Here is a 20,154-nt window from a genome sequence, read left to right as displayed (position 1 = left end):
GTACACCTTGGATCTTTTAAATGACCCTTGAATCACTCGGTGCGAGCGCTTCCCGGCGATAGCTGGATGAGAAGCATTTCATCTCTAAGAGAATAGAAGACGCCACCTGTGGCTGCACTGGGAGCAGAGATCACTCCTTCAGAGCTTCAAGCCTTGTTTGGAGTGTATATTCATCCGTTTCCCACGCACACCCACTGTGCCTATCTGTAGCCCGGTGCTCCTGTCATCCTCCACCGCTGCTTCCTGTGTCGTGACAGAACGCTGTTTCATCTGCAGCCTCTTCCACGACTCTCTGCTTCACTTAAAATTTCATATCATCTTCTCTTGTTTCCTCCATTCCTCACGGGAAGCCCAGCGTCCATCTCTTTCCTTGGAAGCTTCTTCTTTGACGGCATAAACTTCCCAGCATTGTGTTAGGTCTCACCATTTCCACAATATCTCTCTCAACTTTCTTTGGATGTTGCCTGCTATGGTCTGAACAAATCGGAGGGTGTTTTAACTGCTGGACTCGCAACTGGTCAAAAATAAAACCAGTAGTGAGATATGAGCAAACAAAAGAAAACTATTGACTGTTCAGCTTTTTTTCCCTCACAAATTGAAGATCTTTGCTTTCTATCATTTGTATTTTCTGCCTCCTGTACGCCTCTTGACTCCTTATTCACAGGTGCCTGACAGCTCACTGCACACTGAGGCATCTGTTCTCCTCAGCACTTCACGCATCTCGATTCTTCCAGACAAGGTTACAAGCATTTGGGATTTTTCATTACTTATTGTTTTAATGTAGTTTTGCATTTTTGTCTTTCAAATCCAGTTGGCTTTAATTAGTTTGTAGAGTGGGTTGGCTAGTTTCACTTTGATTCAGTTTAGTTTCCTTGTTAATTTTAGTTATTTGTTTTTGGTTTTTTCCCCTTCATTATGGGGTACTGGAACAAGATTGTAGATTGAAATAGGTCTCAATAATAGTTAGTCATAAAACCCTACAAAAAACACCATGTAAAAAAATACATTGAGTTAGGAAAGTTAGCGCTTTTGCCCAACTACTACTGTTGCGCTAGTCAGTGTTGCCAGATCAGGTCGTCAACACAAGTGACGTCACGGACTTGACATGCCGCACCTGGCCGAGAGCTGTTGTAGAACCAGCCGAGCCAAAACAAATAGATTTTAAATAATCTCAAAATGCTTCTTCATTAAATAAATCTCAGTGTAATTTTTGTTCATTTGATTAGTTTTGTAAACGGTTTTACGAAAAATGTTTTTATTTTTATATCATTTTACAAGAATTATTTACAATTCTAGTTTTCGATTTTTCCTTAGCTTTTGTGAACTATAACAACCTTGCAAGTTGGAAAGTCCTCTGACTTTTAATAAATATTAAGGTTAGACTATTTTCATTTAAATAATTCCTGTGGTCCTGTGGAAGAAAGGTTCAGGAAGAGCTCAAACCGCATACAAGTTCGGCACATAGGAAGTTGTATTGGAAATTCTATTCAACTTTAAAAACTTATATCTGTTGTATATCATACCTAGGACGGCAGTACATGACATGTGTTGACGCACGGGTGACTGCCGTGCACAAACCTCCACCAATGAAAAAGATTTGAAACGTTTCCTGGATCCAGACGGTGATCCGGATCGCTTGTTCCCTGTGATCCATTTCACATATTTTCCTGAAAATGTCCGTTATTCATTCAAGTTATTTTGAACTCGGACAAACAAACCCACACTGTAAATTGTACATGAATTGTTGTCCACTCTTGTTGAGTGAGAAACATTGTCCTGAAAGTTACATTTGTATTGCACAAAATGGGATTTGAAACGTGTGTTAGGCAAATATGGCATCTGACTTTCGCCTTGGTGTGTCCATTGTGGCATTTTGCTTCATGATGGACCTGCTCCTTTCTCATGATGCACTCGGTGACTAATGCGAAAGTGATTTTGCTCAAACTATGGTGTTTTTCCCCCCTTATCATCAATGCAGAGGACAGTGACGAAAACTGTGTGACTGTGCGTTATAGTTCAAACATCAATAAAGCATCCAGCAGCAGAATGAAACTCAGTTTGTATTTATGCCATCCAAATTTGTCTAGAATTTTTAATACAGATGATTTTTAATATCGATGAGTGAGAGAGAAGCATCAAGAAAATGATTCAAGAACACCAGAGATACGGATTTGTTTTATATACATTTATATTTTTTATATACACTGTACATATTTAAGAAAAATAAACGGTCGATATTTAACATTGTGCACCCCACGGATGGCTAACTATAGAAACGAAAGAGAGACACAGACGCAGCTTAGTGATACAGAAGACTGACACAGATCAACAACCCTTGTGAATATGGACTTTTTTTTTTCTCATACAGGACGATTGGCAATCATTTCAACAGTAAATAAATGAAAAGTTGCTGGTTAACCTCTCTTTGTTTGAAGCAGTTTTCAAAGAGAATTCCTAAAAGGAGACGTGAGATCTGGTTCAATGTACACATCAAATTTACCAAACCCTGACTCGTGTTAAAGCAATATTTGAGGTTGTTTTGACTATAGTGACTTTCCAGGAAGTCATTGGAATGTAATGTTGTTATCAGCAGCGTCACAGTAATGGCTGGTTTATTACACATCAGGTGTGTGTTTGATGGAATCCAAGGTAAAATAGTCTCTGCTCTGACCTCCGACTGAGTCAAGGGTGTTTCACCTCTTTGCATGACAGCAAGCATCTTGTCAATTTCTCACCCCTTCCCCCCCCCCGACACTTGGAGAGTGAGCACATATGGTGAGGAGCAGGACGTGGTCGGGTTTATAAGGCACACACAGAACACTTTGTGCCAGAAAGCATGTGTGCACGACATGGGGTGTTGGGGAAAATGTGACATTGAGGACGCAAGACTTTGGTGAGTCAGCGCACATCAGTTCGTCTAACCTGATATGTGCTGGAAAATATCTATATTCAGGATGTCATCAAGTTTATCACAGACATTTTACGATCTGACGTGTGTTAGTCATCCGTTGTGAGTAAATCAATCCTGCTAATAAAGAGAGGTTTGGTCCAGCAGTGCTGTCAATAAGAGCAGAGACTCATTAGCAGTGACAACATTAAAAACACGGCTCTTTGTACATCTGCTTCGTTTAGAAAAAAAACGGTAAACAATTGTTCCGTGCCAGAGAATGACTCGCGAAGAAGGGACACACACTTGTACCGCTGTCATTGTGGGGACCTCTTGTTTCCTTAGTGCTTTCCCCAGCCTCTCACCCCAAACATAACCTCAAGACGTGACCTCAAGACTCTTAACCGAGACTCTGAACCAAACCTGAACCTCATTATAATGACCCAGTTACTTGGAAGTTTTAACCTTCAAACTTAACCTTGTGAGGACCAGCAAAAAGGTCGCCACACGGCAAAATAGGGGAAAAAAAAGTGTGTTTCGAAGAATTGGTCTCCACAAGTATAGGTAAATCGGGTACAATACCACCCTTGCAAACATACACACACACTCAAAAATAGAAAACAAGAGTCCATATTTGACTTAAAAACACATAAGATTCTTCTCTTGCAAACCCAAACGTTATCAGGACTGGTCCGTTTTTGTATGTAGAAATGACTTGTATATATTAGGAGGACTGGGTAGTAGCAGAGCAATGTTTTGCACTGCTGCCTCTCAGCAATAACTTTCTGGGTGGAGTTGGCATGTTCTCCCTGTGCCTGCATGGGTTTTCTCCGGGTACTCCGGTTTCCTCCCACGGTCCAAAGACATGCTCACTAGGTTAACTGGACACTCGGCCCCCAATTGCCCTCGGCGTGTGACCTGTCCAGGGTGTATTCCTGCCTCGCGCCCGATGACAGCTGGGATTGGCTCCAGCACTCGCCGCAACCCTGAACAGGACTAAGCAGTGGTTAGCTGAAGTATCTACCGGGCTGATTTAAGGTCATCTTTGGGCCAATGTACTCACACACCTAATTAACTCTAGCAGTTTGTGTTTTTCACACAGTTTGTGAGATTCAACGACAGGTTATAAAAAATTGATCTGACCCCTGCTGTGACCAATACTCAGTTGCTCCATCATTGGCACATTACAGACTCTCTCAAACTTTAAAAACAATGTAGGGCCCTAAATTCACAGGGGAAACTGGAGTATACAGCATGTAGCCAAATTCAAACCAGCAACCTCCTTACTGTGAGGTCACTGAGATGTTATTCAAAACCTGATGAAATTGAACATCAGAGGTCGCACATATTGCTTATTAATGGCGTCTGATTTGAGGTGATAATACTTCAGTAGCAACAACACTAACTTAAAGGGCTGCACTGGCTTCAAAGGATTTCACAAAGCTATAAATAACGTCACTCTTAACTTCACCTGTCTTTCCATCCTGGGCCTGCTCTTCATGACTTCATTAGCGATTAAATAAACATTTATTCAGTTGATGTTCTGACCATTCCATGTAAACCAGATACATCAGAAGTAAACGGGACAATCCCGGTGACTCCACTTACAAATTTGTTTGTGAACTCTAAACACATCATGGACATCGGAAAAGGGAAGAGATGTCTACATCACTTGACCGTACTTTTGTACTTCGACTAAGGTGGAAGAATCCTTATATTAGGGCTGCCAAACCCAACCACAGAATCTATGGAGTTAAATCTGATTTTTAATGTGGGGGGGAAATACATTTTGATCTTGACCTTAGAATTATATTCAAGAAAATTTCTATTTATTTAATCATTTTGACAAAAAAATATTGACACCGACTTACACTGACAAATATTTTGCCTCTTCATTTCATACCCCTGCTGAAAAGACAGTCAGAAATAGTGGTACACAGTGGTCATTTTATGTGTTATATTACTTTACAATTTTTCATATCTCAAGCAGGTGATATTTCATCAATTCAAACTTGTAATCACGACCATGTTATTACACACGAGGACGGAATTCAATGGTCTCATTCATCATCTTGGTCTATGGCAGCTCTGTTGACATTGTTTCACTTGAACATTCTACAACTAAAGTCGTTCAAAAGATTAACTACTGACTGTTTCAACTAATAATAATAATAATAATAATAATCACAAACACCCTTTGTTTTGTGTTGCTAAAAAATAGAAGAATAAACTCAAACTGCATCACTCACATGGCGCTTGGAGTTCTCCTGTTAGATAAAAAACTTCATCGAGGGGTTACGTCACATCACCCACAGCACTGACAGACAACACTGGGCTTTAGCCAATGAGGGATTATTACACAGAAGTGGAACGCAAATGGGTCCATTCCAGCTCCACTCCTTCATTGGCATCTTTGTTAATTCAGTCATGGACACGGAGTAGAAGTGACAGTGACACAAGACAATTTAGACAATTATTTGGACTCTGGGGGGAAGTGGCCAAAGAGGACATTTGGATGGTCCGTATGATCAATATAGAGCTTTGGACTTCCGTACTGACTGGAGCTGTGGGAGGGCAGAAGATCAACCAGGGACAAAGGCAGAAAGACATCAAAGACCTTTTGAAAGTTCAGGGAACAAAATGGATAAGTCAAGTAGGAAGCGTGAGCAGACAGGGGTGATGGTTTTGGCGACGTTGTCTCACGGACTGGGGCGGCGGAGGGAAGGATATCAAAGAGGCCTGAGAACAAAGAGACGACACGGGACTGCAGTTTGAGGGCACAGGACGTGTTTGGAGGGCAGGGGCTGAAAAAACACTCGGGTCGGCAGGTTGATTGCTGGATCCTTCAGGCTTTGAGAGCGTGCCACTGGGCTACAGTGGTACGAGGATGACCCATCATGTCCTTCCAGTGTTTTACTTCCGCAGGGCCACTCTTCCATGACAGATAGATCTGCAAGGGAAAGGACATATAGATATAATCTGTTGTGATGGGACTGGATGGTCCCAGCTTTAATGGAACAGAGAAAACACAACATTATTTACTGGTAAAGAGAATCTTAACAATAAATAATGTGCGCTTGAGGAACTCTTTAGTTTTGCTAGTTGGAACAGTGTAGTACGAATGCAGTACAAATAAGCAGTTAACTAGTGTAGGCAGTAAAAAGAGTTGATGTAAGGATCAAGGGAATATATTGAGCTAGTAGTAGCAAGTTATAATACGGCAAAGAAGCTGCGTTTTCTGACAGACCAACAGCGTGGGTGTGTTTGGGTGGCAAGACTGACTCATTCTAGTGCTGCAAGCAGACATAGTTTACGTTGATGGGTTACACTTCGGTAGTTCAATGGCTGTTGGTCCTCGGATCTAGGGTTGCATGTTTTGTTTTTTGTTCTCCTCAAGCTGATCTTTCCCGACTATTATAGATGGGTGACATGATTTCATAAAAATGCCTTTCAATATCATGTGATGTAGTTTTTAGCTTTATTTGTGCTACAAAAGCACTGAGACAGCACACACCTCCGCCTCAGAGCTCTTTTCACAAAACCACAGTCGGTCTTAGCCGATCCACACACCTTCTTAAATCTACATGGAACTAGACACACACCACCAAGAGATGACCAGCTCATGCTGGTGCAATCTAAAAAAACACCCTGTGTAACTCTACTGCCACTTACAGTCTGATTGAGCCCATTGCAATCAATGATATTTCAAATGCCCAAACAGGTTTTGAAATATGTTGATAAAATGAATGCAAAAACATTGTGTTAAAAACGGATGTGGATCTATATCAGAGGGACACTCACTTGGGGGATTTCAATGGGTTCGAATACTATTCCTTTTTTAAATGGTAAATAGTGAGTTAGTTAAAATCACTACCACTGGAGTCAAATACAGACAGAGTTGTCGTTCAAATTCCCCGCTGAGACACCGTGATGAGTGAAAATGAAATCACTGACCTTGTGGTGACACAGCTTCTGCTGAACATTTCTATATATTGTAACTAATGATGACGTGCGAATCAGCTGATGGTCTAAAAGAAAGCGACGTGATCCAGCAGAGGTCAGTAAAGACTGATGCTGCTGCTCTGTCAGACAGGCAGGGATACACAGAGGCAGGAAGACGCACGGAGGAATAAAGGAGGAAGGAGATACCTTCCCAATGACATCATTGCGACTGAGCTTGTCCTTGTCCATGACGGTGATGATTATGGTGGTCTCCCTCAACACGTGGGCAGGCACATCGAAAGGGAAGGACTCGTTGAATACAGGGTTAAGACAGCGCTTCATTACCACTGTCTTCTTCTTCTCCACACGCTTGTCTTTGTTCATCAGCCACACTTTTACGTAGGGGTCTGCGGAGAGTGGGAGCAGCTTGTTAATCTCCTCATGAACATTCTACGTTGTGCGGCCGACAAATCGTGCCATCACTTCTGATTTCTTTGAAGTGCGATACAAAAAGGTAATACCAGAAGTGCCTCCAATGTCCATGGCTTTGAGGTTACGGGCTTTGATGATGCTCACAGTGATGGTGTTGGCTGTGGGGTTGTAGCACAGAGAGACGAGCAGGTCCCCTCGGCTTCCCTGCAGACACAACACACCGACAACTCAGTTGTGGACCTTGTTTCCCATTATGCTCCTATGCTCCTCTGGCAGTCTGGATTCTCTCCATCCACCTGTCAGTCTCTCTCGCTTCCATCTCCTTTTTTTCCCAACAACACACAACCAAACCTCCCCTGGGACTGTCACAGGATGACATCACCGGTTACATTCTGTCCCATCATCTGATTCCCCTCCTCCCTCTCCTGTTTCTTTCATCCCCCCATCTCCTCTCCACACTCACGCTGCCGTCGCTACATGGTTTCAGCTCCTTCCAGAACGTCTGCATGTTGGCCAGGTCCAGCTTGTTGAGGGGGATCGACACCTCGCCTATCGGGTCGTTTCGGCTGAAGCGGTCGTAGTCGAGAACCTGCAGGTACAACGTCCTCTGGACCACCTTCTCGAAGGGGAATCCTGCCGAACACACACACAGGACATACTTTAAAACACTTGTGGACGGCTACATCTGGAGGTCAAATGAATAATGAAGTATATTTGTATTAAATATTACAAAGTAGGGGCGGCGCTGTGGCGCCTTGGTTAGCACAGCTGCCTCTCAGCAAGAAGGTTCAGGATTAGAATCCCGCATTGGACTTTTCTGGGTGGCGCTCGCATGTTCTCCCTGTGCCTGCATAGGTTTTCTCTGGGTACTCCGGTTTCCTCCCAAAGACATGCTTGCTAGGTTAGCTGGACTAGTGGTTAGCTGAAGGTGTATGTATTACAAAGTCGCGGGCATCAACTTTATTATCATCCTCCAAGAACTATACACATTTGTTATCCACAGATTAAAACTCTTTGAATGTATATGATCTATGGCTGTAATAGAAGCTAAAGAGCACCAGGCTAGGGTGTAAAATGTCAAATTTCAGGTCCAGGAAGCTTGTCCGCTTGTAATTGTAAATAAGCAGATAGAAGAGCAGGAGAAAATTATGAACAGGTGGCCCTTCATGGCTGGAAGACCTAGATGCCAATGGTTTATAAATACAAATAGAAAAACAATAAAATAAAAAAGAACTAAGTGAGTTTTTATTTCATGGCTAACTAGCTATTCTGTGAAGAGCCAGCTAGGAAAAAAAGTGAATTTGACAGTGAACTAATACGCTTGATTTTCTCAAGACCTTGTGAGCGGACCAGTGTTTCAGTGTTCTTTCTCTAAATTATTTGTGTGATTCATGTCCACAGTGACCTCCGAACAAAATTAATAAAACTCCAGGGTGTTCAAAACAATCTGCCGGGCATGGCTACACTGCACTGTTCATAATCTGCGGGTGTCAAACCTTCGAACAGGAAGGTCTCGTTCCAATGGGGGTTGAGATTCTTCCTCTTCACTTTTGTCTCCAATTTGTGCTTCTTGTCTGGCAGCAGGTAGAGTTTGACAAATGGATCTGAGGTGCCGGAAAAATCCTTGGCGGGTAAATCCTGGCCCTTGAGAATTTTGACGGTGAGTGTCGAGTCCTGGAAACTGTATCCAACGCTGAACTGGATGCGGCCGAGCTTTTCACAAACGGGGCCTTCGTGGTCATCTTCCTCAGAACCTGGTGACAACTGGAGACGATGAAAGCAGGTCAGTCGGTCTATCTATCTATTCCAGAGGGAAACACACACGAAACAAAGCAAAAACAAACGGCCGTTGCTGTAGTTGGTGCTGTATGGACAGAGAAAATACGGCCCTGTTAGACGTTAGATGCCGATTATGGGCTGGTAAGCAGAAAGCTGCCAATAACGGTGTGACCTGAGAGGAGGGGGGGCGAAGAAATCCAGTTTAAAAAGTACAATCTGATCTGGGAACAGGCTAACGGCATTACTCAAGGAGCAGTGCCAGAAATGTAATATCCAATTTTCTATTCTCCCACACATTTCTGATGGTGCTGCTCAGGCTCATTGGCCATGCTGAATCTGATCACTTTTCATTATGCAGTCCTCCACCCAACAGCTGGCCCAAATTGCTTCCTCACAATTTCTGGATTTGGCGCCGGCTCTATTTTCCCCCAGAATCATGTCTTATTCAAATCTTCGAATCTCTCTTGTATTCTAAAACCAAAGCACAATGTGCCAGTGAATAGTGCATGGGGCGACTTTTACCACTGCGATGACCAATAACTGTCACAGAAGCACTACCCAGAAAAACAAAATAGACCAGACTTTTAAAAAATAATAATGTTTACGTTATAATATTTACAGGAAAAATTGAACTAAAATTGAACTAAAATATGAATTGGCTTGTAACAGGAACCCATTACAAAAAGCCAGATCCTACGACAGTGCTTTTGAACCAAGACGCTACAGGTTTTACAAGCAATGAGGCATGACAGATTCTGAATTTAAATGTCTAAGACAGGGGTCGGGAACCTATGTAATTGACATGTATTGTTTTGCTCAGGTATGGACTGGCAATCAGGCGCATTTGGGGTCGATGTGATTTATAGATTTACTCTCAGTCGTCCGTGAAAGCGACGTTTTGATTGACGGCGCGTGAGTCAAATGAAGTGCATGGGGGGTGCACTCGACAAGTGCCCCCCCCCCCTTCATGACAAATAAAGAATCCCATTGGTTATTAATTAAGTGGGCTTTTTCTGATCAGGAATGGCGTCTTGTCAACCAATGGGCTGCTTTCTTTGCTGTTCACTGTCATGACAAACAAAGTGGCCCATTGGCGGGTCCTATCGAAAGTGGTGCTGAACACTGCTCTAAAGTGGGACCATGAATTTTCCAAATATTTAGCTAAAATGCAAAAAGGTAGGAAGCAAAGTAGGAGCAGATAAATTGTGGGGAAAAAAGGAGAGGTGACCCAAGGTCTAAACTGCCCAGGAAGTCCATCCCTGGTTTTGGTCCATATGTATTCCCACTTGTCTTTTGTTCCCGGAGCGCCACGGAAGCATGTTGATTGGTTAACTGGAGCTGTTCAGGTCACCGTAACTGACTTTATTATTGGGAGTGATGGGTCCACTGCTGCTCTGTCCCATGGAACATTATCGACAGTAGTATTGGTTTAAATATGTGGGTTTTTTGGCTCTCACAGCCAAAATGTTACCCGACACCTGGTTTGAAATAAAACGCTTCTTGCTAAGTCACTGTTCAGACATTTTCTAGAGATCATGAATCTGAAAAGGCATATGAATAGTCTCATCTCAAAGGACAGTCGTCAAAATGTTCACTGTCGATTTAGGTCAGAGGAGTAGTTCCGTACGTGCTAATACTAATCCCTGTAAAGTGGAACACCTCCACCAGTTTCATCATCTTTTACCTTGACAAGTTTGAGACAATATGAAAAAAGCATTCTTCGCCGTTGTAAAAGTTTGATGTGAATGATCTTGGAATAATTCATTCTTGTGTACTTTTGTCTTTCTTCCAGCTTGGCAATTGTCTCCAAAGTGCATGATGGGTATTTTCAGCAGGATCAAGGGAGTTGTGTAATCTGCAGATGCCTGAGGCCAAACTGAATGAGAATTACCATTAAGCACAACCACTGTGAATTCCTAAGATGCGCCACAGAACCCACGTAATTACACTGTGCTAGCCATCTCTGCCATATCCCGCTACACCCACAGCACTGTGTGTTCTTCCACAGCTAATTACCAAACTGCGCCATGAAAAGGTGAACGTCGCCTCCCTTCTCGCCGCAGGGCGATGATTTCAGACGGTTGCAGCAGAGTCACAATGAGATGTCATGGTCACCAGGTGTATGCCTTTAATTCATAGCTTTATTTTGATGTCACATCCCTGAAGGAACGCCTTTGTGGGCGCACATCTGATTGGCCTTTCTTTCGTTTTTCGTTTTTTTTTTTTTTTTTAGTGAGGTGGCTTTAACTGATCAGCTGATCTCAATCCTCATTTATGCACTCTGGACTGCTTTGTTGCCGCTCAGCTCCGGTTTAAAATCCCGAGCTTATCAGGGATGATGAGTTCAGGCGCTGTCAGAATGACAGGAAATTCAAGTGCTGAATGTTTTCATTGTTTGCTTGATAATGGAAAAGGACTGAGCGTTCATGAACAAGCGCCTGATACGGATGATATCAGTCCGCTGCCTGGCCGTCTTTCACACTTAGTGTCACCATTCAAACGGGCCCCGAATGGGCCTCCTGGACTCCTGCGATCAACCCTTTCCACAGGCCCTTGAGTGTATGCTCTGGGTTTTTACCTCAGTCCATCCCCTGACTCTAACTGAATGAAGACTGGCTGAACCACCAAGAGAGATATTTTCCCCAGAAACAAGGCAGTGTAGATCCATGTTAAAATCGAAGTCTCATTAAAATTGTAAAGTTCTGCCTCATATTAAGAGACGCACACACTTCAAACGATGAAAACACTCACGTCATCCATCCATTAATGTTTACAGCTGATATTCTATCTAATTGTTACGTAAGAAAACCTGACCTGCTTTAGAAAGTCTTCATACTGATGATAAATAACTAATGAGTCAACGTGCTATTCTGAGATTTTTCCACTCAAACAAGAACTCTGCCTGACTCCATCTCTCTTTCATCTAAGGTCTGGCCGAGGACGGCTGTTAATAAGGAGCGGCGGACTGAAGGAGGGCAGGATTCACGGCAGTTACCATGAGTAAGTCGCTGTTGACGGAGTTGGCCAAGTCTGACACCGAAGAGTTTGCTTCGTGATTCGCTCCATGGCGACGGCGGCTCTCGTCCGGGGTGTGACCTCTGGGGCTGCTCCCTGGTTTGTTACCTGGAGTGCTGGACAGAGAAGGAGAAACACAATGATACACATGGACACAAAGCGACGGCCACTAGTATCGTGGGGAACCAGCCACATTGTCAATTAACAGTGTTGAGCAAGTCACTTAAAGTAATACATTACTGACGCAAACTGTACTCTGCCAAGAGCCACAAATGTAGCCATATATATTTGGGAGGACCTCGTCACCACGTAACCTCTTTCTAGATGTGTAATATACAAGTAACATCCGACTTGCAATTTGCTCGACTTACGTCCATTCGTACTTACGACCACGGCCAGCAGATGACTATTTTTTTTTATTCAACGTCGCAGTCTGGCATCATGTACCACAGTTACGTCAGCACACTATCCCAGCATCTCACTCTCACACAGAGATCTACCACTACAGTAGTATCTATAACCCTTGCGTCGGCTATTTTGAATGGCATTCGACTTATGTCCACTCTGGTCTGAACCGATCCTGGTCGTAAGTCGGATGTTACTTGTACTGCATTAAAAGCAAATACAACACCAAGTCCATATTTTTATTTTGGGAAAACTAGTACCAGGTAGTAATGTAAAGGTGCCAGTCCACTAACACTGTAGTGTAGACAGTAATGTCAGTTATTGACAAATGAAATGACATATATAATAATATATGCATCATGAATAATGCATTCTATTTTTGAAGTGTTTTGCCCAACACCATCAATTACTGTAATTCATCCATGAGTGACTGAAACTGGTTACTGTGGCCACGCGGACCCCTGTTAGTTTCAGCCCATGACCCTGGCTCAAGTTCACCGCCCGGCCTTTCTTGCGCCAAGATGATTGATACCGAGCTCCACTGACCATGAACACGGCAAAGGTTCTGCAAAAGTATGGAGAGGGGCATATAAAAGGTAGGTGGCCACGATTTTCACACACTGATGCTCATAGTGCTCTAGTCAAGACCACACCAACCAAGACAGTATCGAGATCCAGACAAGACCAAGATATTTGCAGGTGGAGACCGAGACAAGACAAAGACAGTATTTATAAGACACACGCTGGTTAACCAATCGGGTGTCAGGTGAAACAAGCAACACCAGTCTGACAAACAACAGTCTTCACACTCCTGACTGGTGTTTGGGTTTCCTCCTGGTTAGTTAGGAACAAAAGCATGCTCCCACTGTGGCCCAGTAGTGGATCAGTTTGAGACCCCTGATCAACACAAGAAAACAGAAAAGATGACAAATAAAATCAAAATCCTACTTTTTCTTTGTCGCTTTCGACTGGTCTTGAATAGAAATGCGTAGTCCTCCCAGTCCGACACCAAGACAAGGCAGAGTAAAAATGCATTCCAGACTGAGACGAGGACCCTAAAAAAGTGGTCATGAGTCACAAGTACAAGTAGTGTCGAAACCAGTCTCGAGTACTACTACTACAAGACTAGATGCACAAGCCCATTATTGTTCAATGGGAGCGCACTGGATCGAATGAAAGGTATCGAATATTAAGGACAGATGGGGAAGGTAGCAGGAGTCCTTGTTGATGTGAGCCGTGAAAACAAGACAACCACAGAAAAATAGCTCTTTCGTTACAGCGGCGACCCCCATCTATTCAAGTGGGAAAACATTTGAGAGTCGTGGAAAACTATTTACTCATATTCAGGTCGCTTTATCTACCACAGTCTTTTAATGAACACCCTCCAGTCCCATTGAAAGGTCAACAAGTTCATTAAAAATACCAAACATTAAGCGCTCGCCATTAAACGTAATGGCAGCTCTATTATACCATTAGATTGTTCTCAGTGAACTTTAACAGCAAGCTGATTTGCATAAATACTTAAACTGTTTAGAAACATGACAAATCCATTTTCAACGCAGCATATTCGGGGAATCAAGCGAGTTTAATGGAGCAAATAAAATGATTGAAAGGTGAACGTGCACGTGTAGATGCTGCAGAAAACAAGGCCGCGCAGAAAAGGTTGAGCCCTTAAACAGCTGTTTCAGACTGTCTCTGAAGTCGCCAGCACACCGGAGAAGGGAGTGACTGAAGGGACCAACAGGCTGAACAGTAGAAGGTCAGGTGGAGGGGCGATGGAGAGGAAGACAAGGACGAGATTGAGAGCATGTTGAACAACCACTCTGATCCTCTTCATGAGGCACTGTGGCAGATGGACCATCAGTCAGAGCTCCCTTGTGCCAACAGCTGTGTTAGCATTTGTATTTTCTTTCAAATACACCGCACGCCGATTTATTTCACACCGATTTGATGATCATTTCAGAGAAGATGGCACTTTGTGTTGTAAAAACAATGTAACTATAACAGAAATGTATTTTAAAAATCATCATTTCAGCCACGCCTCCTGACTGCATCATGTACAGAGCTGAAGCTGAAGCAGATCAAACTTTCTAGAAGTCAAAGGGCATTAAGGAAGCGAAGGCATCAGGGGACAAACTAAAGCTAAAAAGAAAGGGTGGGAAACATTTACTATGAAGGAACACCATAATACTGGTGTGAAAAGGAAGAGCTCTTGTAAAGACTTCCAGGATTAAACTGGATAACTAGGCTTGCTCAAACAAGTGTGATAATGATAAACCCATAAACATCCGAGCAGAGATAAGAGAAAATCATCCCAGATCCAGATTCAGAAATATGACAAGCGCTTCAAAACAGAATAAAAACGCAGGCTGGTGTGCTGCATGTGTTGGCGAAGTGAGAGGACTCTCAGAGACGGACAGGGGCTTAACAGCGTAGAGACAAGTAAAAGGAATGAGCCAGCTCACGACAGGCAACACGGAGACGGCAAGAAAACACCTCAGTGAGGAAGAAAAGAAAGAATAGATTTGTCACGCCATGTTTGTTTCTTCTTATTCACCAGTCAGAACACGGCTGCGCACAGTAATGTGATAGGAGACGGATGAAATGCATCAATAAATCTCCAGAAAATTTGCGACTCTCACTAATGACTTGTCAGCGCTTGAATAGGAAAGATTCAGATTTGGTTCATCTTAAATGGATCGAACTGTCATGTGATTTTCCTTGTCAGGAAGCCAAACACATCTTCTCCTACAGTCTTCAGCTTTAACATTACTGAAAAAAAACCCAAACAAACAGAAATATACAAGTCAGTGATGCAACTGAAAAGTTGGTGGCGAAATTGGTGGTCGGAAACGGCGCGCTGATGTGTGGCAGCACTTTGTTTACAATGAATCCAAAGCAAAAACCTAACGTGCAGTGGAGAAACAGGCCTGTGACGGCACCTGAGGGATGACTGTGGTGAGATTTGTTCGCAGGTGAGTCACAACAAGTATAGTAATGCTCTATATATGGCGTGTCGCCATATATAGAGCATTAGTCAGGATAGATACACAACTTTTCCCACATGCCTCTTGCTGCAAATGAGCTGCTGTTGGTTCGCGCTGCTGATCTCCAACTTCAGTTAGCTTGGCTGTGCATCACATCAGTTGCTTATGACTGTATCTCGCAATGTGGTGGCTAAATGTTGCCGAGACAAATGAAAAAAACAAACTAAAACATTATGATTTTGGTCAGTGTTGAATATGTTCTGCGCCATCATGTGGTTAGTAAGCAAATGATCAATAATGATGTGCTGAAAGATGTGATTTATGATGTGATGCGTCATAAATGCAGGTGTGTGTAATATAAATATTGTTCAGGTGCACATGTTTAGATTTGAAAGATATTTATATCTTAATAAAGTTGATGTACCTACATTATTTATTATACAATGTATATGTGTATATACAGTAGTTGTATGCCTTATTTTATTTCTCATGACTATTATTATAAACATTACTCCATGTCTAGTTTTCATCGCCTTAGACTTGACTCAAATGTGACTAAAACTAATAACTATTTTCGTCCAAAAGAGTAGAACTGAGGCTAAAACTGAAATGGCTGCCAAAAACAACACTTGCTACAAGTCAGAACCAGAAATCTCATTATGAAGTCTGTGAGGTGAAAATGATGTAAACTCTACCAAGGGACTTAACAGGTCTCAGTGTGTTGTCATAAGACCAGATTCGAATGGATGTTGGGATCCAGTCAGGCATCTGTGTCTGGAGTCAGTTCAGGAACATGCTATCCGCCTGGTCGTAATGAACAGAAATGATCTGCCAGTCCAAATAAGACTTATGACACTCGCACAAACAAATAATTTAGAAAGAAATACATTCACTCAGAGGAGACATTTGTCAACTGGCCATAAAGCCTGTGATGTATGACTGTCAACCAGGACCTTAACCAAAGGAGTCCATAAACGCCCTCTTGTAAGTGTTGAGTTGGATGACAGCCTGACACTAAATCAGCCTCCAGCACGGGACAAAGACCACATCCATCTCCAACCTCCATCCTGGGATTTCACCACATAAAACCTGCTGACGGCCCGCAGCTTTATCTGACGGTAACCGGAAACATGCACAAGCATATATACAGTATGTAATCAGTTGAATGACCCTGACGGCTGTGGATCATAAGTCTGTCCAGCTTCCTGCACAGGTGACGGTCCTCAGCGTTATGGATGTGCCTCCCCTCTGTCTCCAAGCTTACATCTGTCATGACTCCTCCAACAAAACATGAGCTGATCAGCACGCAACCTTAAGCGGTCCAGCTGCTGTTATAATCCTATTGCGTCCAAAGATTTGTTTGCACATAGTTATCACATAAATGCCCCTGTGCTCCCTCTCGCTGAACTACAGGCCCATTAACTGCCTGAAAAGCTCTTTGGTGAATCATGTTAGTAAAGCTGGAACAACTCTGGACCTTCATAACTAGACCTCATTCAGTAATAATTGCCAACTTGACACCGGCCATTATCCCAAAGTTATTCCACTTGGGAACGCTCCGCAGTTTAACTGCATATATATATATATATATATATATATATATATATATATATATATATATATATATATATATATATATATATATATATATATATATATATATATATATATAATATGTTAATTATGTGTAATTCATCTCAATTTAATGGTATAAGACTATTTGCCACATTTTTCAATTTGAAAGAATTTGGTATATTACTGAATCAAATGCTGGACCTATACATACATTTAAACAACACCATATTGTGTTTATTTATTTATTTTGTTTATTATTTTCACGATGGTGGCTATATTGAAGTTTGTACATCACCTTGTTTAAATTAAAGCTCTTTTAATGTCTTGAAAATATTTGTATAAGAATTTCAATTTTCAGTCAGTGAACCGACAGAGCAATACTGTTGCTCCTTCACATCTATTGCTCTCTTTATAAACTGTTGTTTACTGTAAGATAATGAATGTTGTCCATAAACCTCAGAAGTTTTTTTTCAGTCCGACGAAAATGGCGTTGAATGTGACGCATCGGTGTTTCAATGGACGTTCGGAGCGTTCCAGGCGGCAACATGCAACGCTGAAGGCTGCATTTTTTTGTCAGTGCAGGAAGCATGAGTCCACTTTCAAAACGTCAATGTATGCGATATATGCAATATATGCCATGGGCATGAGGATGTGTTGCTTCCTTCAGTAGTCTTACACTCACATCTAGTTGCCTTTTGTAATTAATACACCCACCACAATAAAAAAATATAGCAAACTGAGCACTGGTATCGGATCAAAGGAATATCGGTATCGGCAGATATCCAAATTCAGGTATAGGGCTAGGCTCGGAAGTCAAAAAAAGTGGATCGGCGCATCCCTACCGCAAAGTCATTTGTGTTCATTGCTCCTGATGTGAGGTGGAACAGAACGTAGCCAAGATACAAGTAGACTGAGACACAAGCAAGCAAAGGGGTGACATTTACTGATCACAGCAGCAATACGAGCTTATAACAATGAGAAGTAAATAAATATCACTCATCTGTTGCTGTTCTTAGGTGGTCCCTGGTACCTTCAGGTGGCCAGGGTGTTTACTCAGTGTTTTCCATTTAAAGACACCAAAAATGTCATGACCTTGTTCATTTGATTTGTGTGGTGGTTTCCTTGTTGCGAGGCTAAAACACATGGGATCACATGGGCGAGATTTGTGTCATGGACAACGAGTTTATAGGGTCTGAATCAAGATTACCAGGGCGCATCATGAACAATAAATAATCCTTAGTCCTTGATCAAGCCAACATGCAAAATGATCTATCTATCTCTATATGTACAAATTGTACCTGAGTATCAGGACCACTGAAACTTCAATAAAGCTGTGACTTATAATCCGAAAATATACTACTTGAATTTCTCGTCCATTTGTCATGAAGTAACTTCTCCAGCATGAAAACCTCATATGTAACAAATTCTTGAGATGTTGTTGTTGTTGTTGCTATGACGACTGCTTTCACTTAAGGTTGTACTTGCTACTGTTGTCAATTTTACACAGGGCGGGTGTAACCATGGCAACAGCAGTCTGCAAATGAGGTCAGTGACACCCAAGGAAGTTATACAGAGGCAGCTTTGAAACTGCGAGAAAACAGCGCCGGGAAATACAACCACAAATGACCTCGTACAGACTTGAAACACACTTCAGATTGTACTCATAAGTCAGAGAACTCAAAGCCAGGGAAGCGCCAGAGCATGGACTCATAAATGTCAGTCCAAAAATGTTGTCAAAGTCACGAGTAACCAGGTCCTCATGTAAGCTCGTGACAGATTCAGAACATCTTTGTAGAGGAAGCATGAGCAGGAGGATACAGACTTCAGACCTCATGACAACAGAGTAAGACAAAAGAACGCACACATGCAATCTCACCAGGGTCGAAGGCAAATCCCTGGACAGTGTCCACTTTAATTTGGTGTAATGAAACTGGAAACCCTGACTTTTGACCTCATGCCCTCAATCTTCAAGTGACTTAAGCATGTCACGGTGTGTGTAATTGGATGAAGCAGGCTGTTGTTGTTGACTGTTTATAAAGGTATAAAGTCGCTGTATTTCATATTTTTACGCTTATAAATCATATCATCTTCTACACACGCGGGTCGAACCCTTTTTGCCGATAAATGTCGAAAGCCTGAGCTCTCCTTCAGCACCATACTGGCGAATGGAAACTGTCCACTGGGAAATCTCATTCCTTTTTCTGACATTCAGCGAAGAAATAAATTTATCAGTGTCTAACCAGGCTGACAGACAGGAGCGCTTCTGTGACATCATCCCATCAACACGCTAGTCGACACCCCCAAGAGAGGGTGGGCTAGGAAGGCAGAGTAAAAAATCTCTGCTTGAAAACGGCAGCTTGTCGCGACAGCCAGGAAAAATCTAAAAAAAAACAATGGAAGAGGTGGAGCGGAGTGACAAAATCATATTGGGGAACACAAATGAGGAGCGCAGGGGGTTGTGGGGAAATTGATGAGAAAGCAAGGGGAGGCATGGGAGGTGCAGAGCACGAACATGAAGGATGAGGGTTGCAAGCAGGTCTGTGATGGGAAGTGGCTCTCCATAAACACACTCTATATGGGTGCTGCTGTTCACACTGTGGCCCTGGAGAGCCCAATACAGTTTCCATGTCCGGTGATGGATGAAGCCCAGGTGCTGAGGCCAGCACTCACAGCTGAGAGGGACAAATGACTTAGTCAACAACCACTCGACACTAGTTAATGCAGCTAATAGAGTCATAGGTGAAGGATTAAATCTTCGCCTTGTCCATTCCAACTGTGATTCACAATTACCTCGACTGCTACCTGAAATAGTACCAGGAGTCATCCGGGGACTGATCAACATCAATACCTATTAATGGATGAATGGAGCGTCACAGACACTTGGAATAGTGACAAAACAGCTGCCCTTGGATTTGTATCTTCCTGAGAAATAAACGAAAAACAAAGTCACTTCAGCTAAAAGTACAAGTCTGTTTACATGTTAGTGTGACATAAAGAATCTTCTCTCTGTGTGTGAGTTCCCCGATGCATTATCAACAACTGACTGTCGTTCATCTGGAATACCCAGAGAAAAGCTCCGCTGCTGACTGGGCTGTGGCATTGAAGTACAGAATGTTGGTGCAATCCAACCAT

General features: G+C 42.6%; 1 protein-coding gene across 2 annotated transcripts in view; it reads right to left on the bottom strand.

The window, feature by feature from the left end:
* Positions 1–2,164: 2,164 nt before the first annotated feature.
* Positions 2,165–20,154, bottom strand: part of syt7b (synaptotagmin VIIb) — a 108,663-nt gene continuing 90,673 nt past the window's right edge. For both annotated transcript variants that reach the window (XM_053864876.1, XM_053864878.1), the window contains 6 exons: positions 12,036–12,171; positions 8,758–9,025; positions 7,725–7,894; positions 7,351–7,465; positions 7,037–7,236; positions 2,165–5,837 (listed from right to left, as the gene is read on the bottom strand). In XM_053864876.1, coding sequence (XP_053720851.1) covers positions 5,733–5,837; positions 7,037–7,236; positions 7,351–7,465; positions 7,725–7,894; positions 8,758–9,025; positions 12,036–12,171 — 994 coding nt within the window. In that variant the 3' untranslated portion in view covers positions 2,165–5,732. The remainder of the gene's footprint in view (positions 5,838–7,036; positions 7,237–7,350; positions 7,466–7,724; positions 7,895–8,757; positions 9,026–12,035; positions 12,172–20,154) is intronic.

This window comes from Synchiropus splendidus, chromosome 5 (genome assembly GCF_027744825.2).
Source record: "Synchiropus splendidus isolate RoL2022-P1 chromosome 5, RoL_Sspl_1.0, whole genome shotgun sequence".
NCBI classification, from domain to species: domain Eukaryota; kingdom Metazoa; phylum Chordata; class Actinopteri; order Syngnathiformes; family Callionymidae; genus Synchiropus; species Synchiropus splendidus.
This window is presented reverse-complemented; position numbering and strand designations above follow the sequence as displayed.